This window comes from Oryctolagus cuniculus, chromosome 5, assembly GCF_964237555.1.
Source record: "Oryctolagus cuniculus chromosome 5, mOryCun1.1, whole genome shotgun sequence".
In the NCBI taxonomy this organism is placed as follows: domain Eukaryota; kingdom Metazoa; phylum Chordata; class Mammalia; order Lagomorpha; family Leporidae; genus Oryctolagus; species Oryctolagus cuniculus.
This window is the reverse complement of record NC_091436.1, coordinates 124,818,617-124,830,687: the sequence shown is the minus strand read 5'-3', so window position 1 is coordinate 124,830,687 and position 12,071 is coordinate 124,818,617. Positions and strand designations below refer to the sequence as shown.

The 12,071-nt window shown below is 39.5% G+C and overlaps 1 protein-coding gene across 11 annotated transcripts in view; it reads left to right on the top strand.

Moving 5' to 3' along the window:
- The window catches only part of RUNX2 (RUNX family transcription factor 2), a 358,973-nt gene that overhangs the window by 112,144 nt on the left and 234,758 nt on the right, over positions 1 to 12,071 (top strand). For all 11 annotated transcript variants that reach the window (XM_070074034.1, XM_070074039.1, XM_070074031.1 and 8 more), the window contains 2 exons: positions 1,795 to 1,951; positions 8,812 to 8,916. In XM_070074034.1, coding sequence (XP_069930135.1) covers positions 1,795 to 1,951; positions 8,812 to 8,916 — 262 coding nt within the window. The remainder of the gene's footprint in view (positions 1 to 1,794; positions 1,952 to 8,811; positions 8,917 to 12,071) is intronic.

Here is a 12,071-nt window from a genome sequence, read left to right as displayed (position 1 = left end):
TGGCTTGTTTGACTGTTTTCCTGGTTGGAGGAGAGGATGTGGTGACTGAGTGTTGGGTAAAGCAGAGTTCATGGATGGGGGAAATTTAGCCCTAAAATGAAAGAATAGTGTCTGCTTCATCATACTTTAGGAACTCTGTTTTAATAAGCGTGTGTTCCAGGTGTTTTGGGAGCCTGGGATTAAATATTTAAACTTGTCTTATGGAAATCTTAATGAAGGACAGAGTAGCACTGAGAGTAGAATATGTGGATGTTTGTCAGGCAGGCAAGCCATACTGAGCTATCATAGTTGGGAGTAGGGAGCTACTTTAGCTGGGAGCCAGTGCTCAGTTACCATGAGGGCATTTGGAAGCTCAACAAAGAAGAGATGGGACTAATCTGAATATAGAACCCTAGAGGATAGTTGAGGTAAAGAATTATTGTCAAGGTGCGGTCTCTTGGTTTTTATTTTTTTTTAAATTAAGAATAGTGTGTTTTATAGCATGTATAATCTTTTTTTTTTTGCATCCAAAGAGACATATCTTTTAGCTCCATTTTCCTTGAACTATTTTAAGCATAAATATGGTAGGAAGGGATGTGCAGTTTCTAGGCTCTGTGCTAATCAGAGGCACACATTGATAAGTTAATAAAATATAGGCTAAAGTGCGACCCCTAGTCTTGGAGCAGAGAAAAGTCCTATTAGCCTCAAAAACTGATTCTTTGGGATCTTGGCTTGACTTTAATTTGCATCAGATTAACTTCTGAAGATCAAGGAGACAAATATACCATTCCAAGATGGCCAACTGGAATAGAAGATGAATAGCAGAATGGCAAGATAAGAAGTGTGGCTTTGTCACTGATCATGTTCAGCCTGGCAAATATCCTGTTTTGCACCTAGACTGTAAATTTCTTGATGACTTGGGCTATCCCATTGGGTCCCCCTGCAGAGTGGGCATTTAGTAAATATGTGTAGGGTCATTAAATACTAAACATTAGCTCAAAGTAAGGAGACCGTATATAGACTATCTTTTTTTAAATTTCTTTTATGACATTTATTTATTTTAAAAGCAGATTTGGCGGGGGTAGAGAGAGAGAGAGAGAGAAGGGATCATTCATATACCAGTTCACTCCCCAAATGACTGCAGTGGTTTGGGCTGGCTCAAGTGGAAGCCCACTGGCTCAAGTTCAGGAGCCTGAAACTCTGTGTGGGTCTCCCACATGGATGGCAGGGTCCAAATACTTGAGCCATCTTCTGTTCTCCCCAGGCGTAGGCATCACAGGCAATGCCTTAACCCACTGCACCACAATGCTGGCCCTGGGCCATATTGTTTCTAGAGCTCTGTATAGTCAGGAACTCCAAGGTTTCACCTGCAAGTTCTTCCCATAGAGCTGACCAGACTTTCTATCTTTTAACCTGTGATCCAACTGAGACCACACCTAAGTGCTTTCCAGGCTGTAGACAGGCCATGCCTTCATGTATGAAGAAATCTACTGATGGGACATCAACCTTCCTTCTGTGGCATAATTGCTATGGACAACCTAACATGGGGTTTCAATAAAAATGTACATTTATTTTGCAAAGAATCCAACAACAAATGAAGGAAATTTTTGCCTGCCTTTGAAATGGGTGGACCTCGAAACATTGGTCTGTTTGAAGTGGCATCCTAACACGTAGACAGATGCTTTGCTCCTGCCTGCCATTACCGGGCTGGAGGACTATGTCCTGATAAGACATTGTTTACAATGAGAATTTATTCTCAGTCTTTAAGCTTTTCTGATGTGCCATTGTTGCTGCTGTGTTTCCTGTTTCATGTAGGTGGTAGCCCTCGGAGAGGTACCAGATGGGACTGTGGTTACTGTCATGGCGGGTAATGATGAAAATTATTCCGCTGAGCTCCGAAATGCCTCTGCTGTTATGAAAAACCAAGTAGCAAGGTTCAACGATCTGAGATTTGTGGGCCGGAGTGGACGAGGTAGGTCTCTGATTTTTTTTAATACTGATAATGGAATAAGCACATTAGAATCCTCTGGTGAAATGTAGACTAGTCTGTGTACAAGTCAGCACCTTCTTTTGGAATTACTGAAGATTTTATTTAAATACATCCAGACGCAGTTGAGTGTTATTTCTGAGTACTCAGGCCTTTTTCATTTGTTTTATGATATTTAAAATTCAAAGCATATAAGGGAGAGAACAGAACAGTTGGAGGATCAAATTCTGAATTGTGAGGAATCAAATAACCAACTAAATTGAGTGACAAAGGGGTAAGAAAAATGAATGTCTTGGGTCAGTTTCCTAATCATATCGGTTTTACTTTAAATTGTAGCAAGGACAGCCAGCATAATGCTCTGTACTTGTCACACATTACCTCTATATGATTTAATTTGCTTTCATAATAGGAATCTATTAAAAATCATGTTTTTTTTTTTAATGGAAGGCTTTTCATTTGAATGAGTGACTAATGTATTACTTATGTGAGAATGAGAGTGTAAAGTTGCCTAGACAGATGAATGATCAGGATTGTAGTGGTTCACACTTGTTAGGGATTTCCACTATCTCAATCCACATTCAAAGGCTAAGAATCCTTAAAAGGATCATAAAAAAGGAAATAATCCCTTTAAGGGTTTCCACAGCTGTTTCATAAATGGAGTTAATGTTTTTTAAAAAGTCTAGGGTGGCCAATATTTTGGCTTTTATTTACTTTCAGAGAGACTTTTTCTAGTCATCCATCTTTAAGATGTTCATTTATTTATGTACTGAATCTAATATTTCCATTTTAAGTATTTTGATAAGAGCAGAGAAAATATATCATTTTAAGACTGAGGTGAAATAAAATTAGAAAGCCCATGGCATCACTGCAACTCAGGTTTGAAATAGGAAAGAGGAAGCACCCGTTTTTAAACCATGTCTAATAATTGTTCTTTAGTTTGGATCAGATGTCAAATTATTACCATTGTAAAAACTTGATAAGGGAAATTCAAGCAAGGCTGTTTCCGATGAGTAGTTTTAGTTTACTTTCTAGGAACAGGGCCAAGAAGTTGTACTTTTTCACTTAAAAAAAAAAAAACGATGCATGCTAATGAGAAACTGTCACTGAAAGGTTGTTTGAAATAAAATGAGGCACAGAGCCTCTGGTACAATCAAAACTAAAAGAGTTATCTGTCCATCAGTTTTATTTTACTTTCATTAAATGAAAAAAGGACACATCCGATATCAGCACTGACTGATTAGGTTTGTGTGTGTGTGTGTGTGTGTGTGTTTCCCCTCAGTTACTGATGTAGGTACACAGTACAATTAAAAATATCTCTTGTCCTCTCTCTCTTCCTCACTCCCTCTCCCTATGCTCCCTCTCCCTCTTTCTCTCTGTCAGAATCAGGAGAAATGTGAACACGATGATTTACCTGTGTAGTCCAAATTGCATCTTTCTTCTTAAGACTTTCTTATTAACTATAGCAACAAATTCAAGTATTTAAAGGATTTAGTGAACTATTTAGTATTACTTTATAGCTTCAAGCTAGTGTTTTCATTTATCTTGTTTTTGTATCATAGAGATGCTGCATAGGTTTTTTTTCTGATCAATTTGAGTAGAAACTATGGCAAAGTGATAGTGTACTTTGTAAACCCTCAACATATTTATTTAAGAAACTTCAAAGAGAAACAAAGGGTGTGCACTGTTTTACTATATTGGCTTTCTGAGTTTTGGCTGGTTTCCCAAATAGCAATTTTTATATTTAAAAAAAAAAAAAGACAGACTTAACTGCTTGCAGACTTTTCACGCATGGAAGATGAAGAAAGCTTCTTTTGATGAAGTGTAATTATGTCCAAACAGAGCTGACCCCCTCCCCCTATATTTCTTATGATCTTAACTGAAGAAAGTAGGATTTTTCCTTTGAAGCAGCCGGGACTTGGTGGAGGATCTGAAATGCTACAGTCTGCTGCCAGAGGCAGGATGGAGAAATTGGTCCAGACTTGTCTTCCAGACTTAGATGGGGGTGGGGGCAGTGGGTAGACAGAGAAAGGAAAATTGATTTATCACTAATAATAGATTTTTTAATCACTGTATTAACATTGTATGAAAGGAAACAGTAGTATCAAGCTGAAATGAAGAGGAAGAAAAAGATAGAGAACACTGATAAGAGATTGCACTCTTAAAAAAAAAAAGGCCAGTGTTTCAGTGGCAGGAAACTCTTTAACCTGCCTTTGTACCCTTTGCACCTGACCTGCTTTGTAACAGATTCTTTCCAGCTTCCTCTTTGATTTTCACACTTCTACTTTTCTCTTAAATTACTAAGGCTGGACCAACACGGTGCTACCATTGTATTTTCTGTCTTAGCTTACATTTCCTTTTTTGGTTTTAGCAGCTTTAACAAATACAAAAGCATCAAATTCTTCAAATACTACAAATTTTCACTGGCAGGAATATAAATTCTCAAAAATTAAAAGATATTCTAAGATTTACCAAGGAGTCCTGTCACTACTAACCTTGGCTTTATGGGTCATCTTGTGAACACAGCCTTGAAAGTGCTGTGGAATAAAAGTAGAGCATCAAGGAAACTTGCATTGACTTCAGAGTTGCTTATGGTTTGTAATTGTCTTTTCCTTTTCTCTTCTCTATATACTTATTTATTTGAGAGAGAGAGATCCAGGCAGAGAGAGGGGGAGACAGAGAGAAAAGTCTCGCATCCACTGGGTCACTCCCCAAATGTCCATAACAGCTGGAGCTGAGCCAATCTGAAGCCAGGAGCCAGGAACCAGGAGCTTCTTCTGGGTCTGCACACAGGTGCAGGGTCCCAAGCACTTGGGCCATCTTCCACTGCTTTCCCAGGTGCATTAGAAGAGAGTTGGATTGGAAGAGGAGCAGCAGGGACATGAACTGGCATCCCTGTAGGATGCCAGCACCTCAGGCAAAGGCTTAGCCTACTGCACCACAGTGCCGGGCCCCTCTCCTTTATATTTTAAACAGAAGTGTTTGAAATGACTTTGGCCCTTTTCTTTGTTTTGTACTTCCTCTGTTTTGACAGCAAGTATGCTGCTTTTAATTTACAGGCATTGTTAAGTATCTACAGTGTACAGATCATGGTGCTTTGTCAATGTAGGATGCAGTCTGCTCAGACTCACTCTGTCCCCCCACCCCCAACTATTTCTGGCAGCCCCTTAGGCTAGGTTAGAATTCTCTGTCAGTGTCATTTCCCTCTGTTTACATATGACTTGAGGATGTTGTAGTTCTTGGATGAAGCTGTGGGTGATAGAATTAACTATCCCGGTCAGTACCAGCTCCATAAGAAGAGACTTCTTTGACAAGTAAGAGCTTGCATTCTTATCACTTATGGAAAGTGATAACAAATGGGGTTTGGGGACACACACACACACACACACACACACATTTTAATTTAAGGAAATCATGAATGCCCACGTGAACATTAGACTTAGGAAATGCATCGTTACTGAAAGATGAAGAACCTCACTGCTTCTGAGAGTTTCTTCGGTATAACAAACATGTTTATGGTTTCTGAGAGCTTTTTCAATAAAACAAACAAGTTTCTTCTGAAGGGGACAATAAGAATGGAAGGACCCTCTTTGCCTTTTGTTTTAGTTGCGTCTTGACTCTTGTGATTTGATTTTGGAAGACCATCAATGGCTTCAATGTCTGTTTCCTCCCCCAAACCCACCCCTTTCTAAAGTAAGTATTTATAGAAAAAATGGCTCCCCTCTGAACATTTAGATGTTTGAAGGGTGAGTTTTGAGTTTTGCTTTTGTTCCTTCATGATGGTGGATTTGGGCAATACATAGATGATTTTTAAAATCCATAATAAATTGTAAAGGTCTACAATAGAAATATTCCCCCAAATGAGTCTAAGTAAACATATGGGCAGCATTTCTAATAAGCTAATTATAGACATTAAGCATAATTTGAGATAGATGCATCCTTAATTTATTAAGATTAGTGCCATGGATGACATCTGCCTTCCAAATAGCCATTGGAGGCACTGTTGGAAATGCAGTCCTGGGTCCAGAGTGGCACTTTTTAATGTTTCAATGTATGTTAACTTTCAGTCCAGAGATTTAGCGATCTCAGTCCTCCAGAACTTTCCAGGGCTTTTGAGAGTCTCTCCTGAAGCAGTGCCTTCCTATTTAAGTTTCTAATCTCCATTTCTATAGGCTTTCAGTTTCCTGTAACTAGTTTAGACTTCTGGCTATCTTGTTCTTCTGGTTAGTCTTCTTAAAAATGTATTTTAAAAAATTGTTTGAAAGGCAGAGAGACAGAGAGAGAGAGAGAGGGAGGCAAGAGAGATATCTTCTAGCTGCTGGTTTGCTCCCCAGATGCCGGCAACAGCCATGTTTAGACCAGGCTGAAGCCAGGAACTGGGGAATTCAATCTGGTCTCCCATGTAGGTGGAAAGGATCCAAGTACTTGAGTCACCACAGCTGCCTTCCAGAGTTCACATTAGCTGGAAGGTGGAATCGGGAGCAGAGCTGGGATTTGAACCCAGGCCCTCTTGATTCAGGATATGGGGAATCCCAAGTGGTGGCTTCACCAGTGCACCAAATGCCCAGCCTGGGTTAGTCTTAATGTTTATAATAAATCTTCTTTTGCCTAAAAAATTAAGTTACTTAAGACTATGTAATACCGGTAACACTCTAAAAAGATATGCTTTCATCATCCTAAGAGATTACATTTGTCCGTTTATATCCTTTGTTGCTTGAACACATAGAACTGATTGAGACGTATCTAGAAATAAATTACACATTAATATTTTTAAATGTTCTTTGGAAAAGTGACAGAATAATAGTAATAAAAAAGAAACTTCATTTTGGAGTCTGAAAGGACTGAGTTCAGATCCTGATTTTTTCCATTTATTAATTTTTTTAAAGATTTTATTTACGAAGTAGAGTTAGAGACAGAAAGAAAGCACTTCTCTCTCTTTTTTTTTTAAGATTTATTTATTTATTTGAAAGGCAGAGTTACAGAGAGGCAGAGGCAGAGGCAGAGAGAGGGAGAAAGAGAGAGAGAGAGAGAGAAAATTCTTTCATCCGCTGGTTCACTCCCCAAAAGGCCACAATGGCTGAAGTTGTGCCCTTCCGAAGTCAGGAGCCAGGAACTTCTTCCGGGTCTCCCACACAGGTGCAGGGGCCCAAGCACTTGGGCCATCTTTTGCTGCTTTCCCAGGCCATTAACAGAGAGGTGGATTGGAAATGGAGTAGCCAGGATGCTAAGCTGTGTCCAAATGGGATGCCAGCACTGCAAGCGGAGGCTTAGCTGGCCTCTCCATTTATTAATTGTTTGACTATGGATACATTACTTAGCCTCTCTTGGGCTTCAGTCCCTCAAAGCAAAAAGCTGGGGAGGTTAAATGCAATGATATGTATGAAGTGGATGCTCTTAGTAGGTGTCCAATCAGTGTTCATCTTTCCTTGTTTACTCCTCCCCACATTTCTATCTGTCCTATTTTTCCCCCTTGGCTGTGGAGGAAAATAGCCAAGAAGACTTAAAACTGCACACACACACACACACACACACACAGAGTAACAAATGATGTGTGTCTTAAACAGATTTCAGGAACTTACATGGTCTAGGTTGAAAAGAAAACCCATTCACTAGACCTGACAGCCGAAGACCTGTTCTACATTAAGTCTTGTCTGTAACCTGTTCCATATTAAGTTTTGAAAAGATTGCATTAAACTTTGCATTGCTACATATTGTCTAAGATTTGTGTTCTGATTTAATACCCTCCACTTTCAGTAGAGAGCAAAAGAGTCTTTGACCAAAAAAACAAAGCAAAACAAAAAGGAGCTTTTTAAAGGTCGGTTATAGGAGCAGACTAAATGAGGACTCAGCCCAAGATTGCTGAATGTTTTATTGAGTCACTGTTTCACGCCCACCTTTTCCTGTCTTGTAACAGTTTGCAGTTTTGACTATCTGACATGACTAACCGTTGCAAATCTAACTGATTACAACTGTCAGTGAGTCTGTGTAACCGGGTCTGGTGTCTTCTTCTGGAGAAAGCAGACACCCCAGTCTGCTGCAAAATCTTTCCCTGTCTTTGCCCTCCTCTTATTTTCATCGCTTTGGGCTCATTAATTTGAAGCATCAGATGTACTATTTCAAAGAAGCACACCCCTGCCTAAAGTGAAGCTTCATGTTTATCTCGAGAGATATCATATACATTTAGCAAAAAATCAGGCTCTGTCAGGGAGTTGTTTCAAGGTTTAACAGCATGGCTGTATGTTAGGTGAGGGGCGGGCAGGGAGGAGAAAAACTTTGTTCCAGTAATGATGAAATCATCATACCACAGGCACATTAAGGCCAGGACAGGAGACACTGGCTCCTGTTAAAATGATTCCCATAAGAACTTTCCTCTTTCATCTTCTTATTGTAGTGCAGTTAAGCAAATGAAATGCTAAAGCCATGTGAAGTAAATAACATAATCAACAATGATTTACCATTGTTCTCTCATGGGGTCGTGACCTAATCCTAAATAAAGACTTCTAAAATTGTCTGTGCTTGGATGTGTTCCTGATGTTGGAGAAAACCGAAAGGAAGAGAACCCTCAAGTGGACCAGGGTTTTGTTTTTATACAGCTGTGGCTACTGAGGAGCTTGTTTGGAAAGGGTACTGCCATGAAGAATGCTAAGAATGGTCTTGACACTCAGCAAGTTCCGAAACATCCTGAAGTGGTCATCAGAGGGTTTCTAGCTTACCGTAAGGAGTGTGGCTCTCGTCTTTGCTTCACTGCCTCCTCGAAGAAAATCTGGACATCTGTGAAGCTCTTATGGTCGTCAGTACTATCGTTTATACTCACTATGTCTTCCTTCTTTTTTTTTTTTGATCTGCAGGCAAGAGTTTCACCTTGACCATAACTGTCTTCACAAATCCTCCCCAAGTAGCCACCTATCACAGAGCTATTAAAGTTACAGTGGATGGACCCCGGGAACCCAGAAGTGAGTACTTACTTTTGTGTTAAAAAGGGTAAGAATTTGCTGATACCCTAGGAGGAGTTTTGTTCCAGATGAGTTAGTGTTACTTTCATGTACATAGTGTGTCTTTGCAAAGTTTGTTATCCGCATAGATTTTTAGTGAGGGACAGTTAGTAGAACTATGGAGTTAGTAGAAAATCAAATTACAGTTTTTAACTTTTGCCACAGCATTGCTAAGGCCTTTGTAACTTTGAGAATCCTTGATAATTAGTCACTGTAACTATTTGCTAAGAAATTCTGCTCATCCACTGTACATAATAGACAGGACAAAAGAGACCCATGAGAGCTGAGGAAGAAAACAATAAACTTAAAAATCTTGAGCTTAGTCAAAAAGCATTTGTGTATGTTTCCCATGGCCTAAGAATGTGTTTTAGCTTTTTAACTCGCCCACTCAATTCCCTTTATAAAGAGCACTCTGCTTAATTACAAAGAATTTATTTGCAAATGATAACTTGCTTGATTGTTACAACACCGTTGCTTGGTCATGTTTGAGTAATTGTTATAGATAATTTCTTTTAACAGATAGAGTCAGACCAGATTTAAACCCACCCTAGTTCATTTGTCCTTCTGGTCAGCCAGAGGTTTAACCAGCAGTCAGCTTAAGGTAGTACAGCTGATCTGTTTAGGCCAGTATGTGTTTTACTTCTAAAATTAAATTGAAACAGTTTGGCTTTCCCCTCAAAACTGACTTGAACAAACTTGGCATAGCAGTACTTAAATGTATTTAGAGATTAAAAATTATTTGACATATAGAGCACAATTCTGTACCAATAGAAACATCCTATAGAACTCTGCTGTTGCTGTGTGAATACATTAGAGTCCTAGCCATTGCATTTAGGGAGTTAAATTTGATTTGTGGTGGAGATACAGCTGCCAAGAATATTTGTCCTATAACAGTACACCTGCCTAGATCAGGAGAGTGACATATCTTCCCCTGAAATGAGAAAAAGCCTGGTAAAGGTTTTGCCCCTCCCCAAGTACCCTGATTTTAAGCAGTGGGAACATACGGTGGCTTCCATCCCTTTTGCTGCTGTCTCTTTTCACAAAGGCTGACTGCTAGCCTGAACTAGGGAGGTTTCCTGCCTCAAAAGCAAGTCTTTGAGGTTTTTGTTTTCTCCTCCTTTCATGTGTATGGCAGTCTTCCAAGTTCATAACATTGGGTCAGTGCTAGCCCTGTGTTCACATTGGGAATGTCCTACTAGGTGGTTGCTATACACATGTGTGTGAGCCCCAAGTCTTGAGTCCGTAAGGCCAGTGGTTATGCAGTGCTGGTGAACAGATGAGGGCAGAGGTATCTTGCTTGGTTTGGGGCTTTCCTTAACTTTTCTGGACTTGCTGTAAATCAGAGATAATGCCTTCTGATGCAAGACAACTTGTAACCTTTTTATGTAACTAGCCGTTGAGTTTCTGAAAAGGCAAGGGTGTCCATTTTAGTAGCGCAGAAGGCAGGATAGAAGTCTTCACATTTAGCACCACGAATGCTTGTCTTTTAAAGATGTTTCCGGCTGATCTCAGTTGCTCTTCTTAGTTCTTAGAAAAACCATTAATGTGTGTGTATGTCTGTGTGTGTGGATGTGAACGTACACTCCAGAGTTGATGCTCAAAAGTTTCTTGTTGGGAGGAAACAGGAAAAGGGGGTAGGTGCTGCTCCACTCTCAAAGACATGACAAAGCAGAAGGCAGAGCAGCGCTGGGAAAGTTAACTTCTGCTTCAAGTGTGGATAGCATTATCTTATTTCAAAGAGGCTTTGGGAAGAATTAATCAATGTATAGACTCATTGCTGTGAGAAATGCTGTGAAAGCAGTGAGGGTAGGGGTGGAGGGAGTCACTGGTTTATGTGGGACCTGCGTTCAGGGTTGGGATGGTGCTGAGGGTGGGTGGGGGAAGCAGATACAGATCTGTGAGTGGCAGACCACCTGTCTTAGATCAGCCTGAACAGCATTTCTTGGAAGCTGAATATATTTGTGAAAATGTGATGTCATTTCCCTGACATCATGTGGTCAGTTGCTAAAGTCAGAGTCTGGAAGTAAGGATGGATCTGGTGTCAGTAACAGCTCTAATCCTACAGCCTGGACTCTGTCATGTATTATTTATTTAATTCTTGTTCTTGGCCATTCAGGGTATTGACTATATTGTAGCACTCTTCTCAATATTAGTCTTTAATTTTGACACTCCTAGTGTGGAAAGCATACAGGATTTTTCATTTTTCTTCAAAAATGAGTATTAAAGAATTTTGATTGACTTGGTGTATGTACAAAGTTGAAGAGAGGAGCCTCTAGCACATAGATTGGTGGAATGATTTTGTCTCTGTGGCTCATATGGTGGTTTATGGTACAAGCATTCAACTCCACCATTTTAGTGCAGAGCAGCCCAGGCTAATACATAAATGAATGGTCAATAAAACTTTATTGATAAAAACGAGTGGTAGTACACATTTGGCTTACAAATCATAGTTTGACAATCCGTGCTCTAGATTTCAAAGTCACTTATTTTATAAACTTTTAAAAGGGAAAGGTTTTAATAAAAGGCTTTCATGAGCAGAGGAGAAAAAAAGACAATGCAATTGTTTTAGCGTGCTCTTCTCTAAAATTAGAATTCCTTAAATAGTGGTTATTTTTCATAGAAATAGTATACTTCTGTTTATTACTGTGGTGGTTTGAAGGAGTTGAGAATTTTGTACCATTGGTTCCTGCTACTGGAACTTTTCTCATTCCCCTAAAGATCTGAGTATGTGTTGAAAAAACTGCTTTGAGTAGCTCAGCTGTTTGAACAAGGGCAAACTCTGGGTTGGGTTAAGATCTTTATGTCAGACTGCTGGTATTGAAATCCCAGTGCCATTTATTAACTGTTTGGAGATAGACAAGTTACCTAACTTCTCTTTGCTTTGCTTTTCTCGTCTTTTAAAGTGAGAATAATAATAATAAAAAATAATAGTGTCTTCCCCATCAGTTGCTGCCAGGATGTTAAATGGTGTGTGTAAAATGGGTAGCACAGTGACTGTCATGCATTAAGTGCTCATTAAATGTTAGATATTATTACATCAGTTTTCTTTAGTGTCAGAGGTTTACTGTAGTGCTTTGCTTATAATATGCTTCTAGGAAACAGATACCATCAAGATT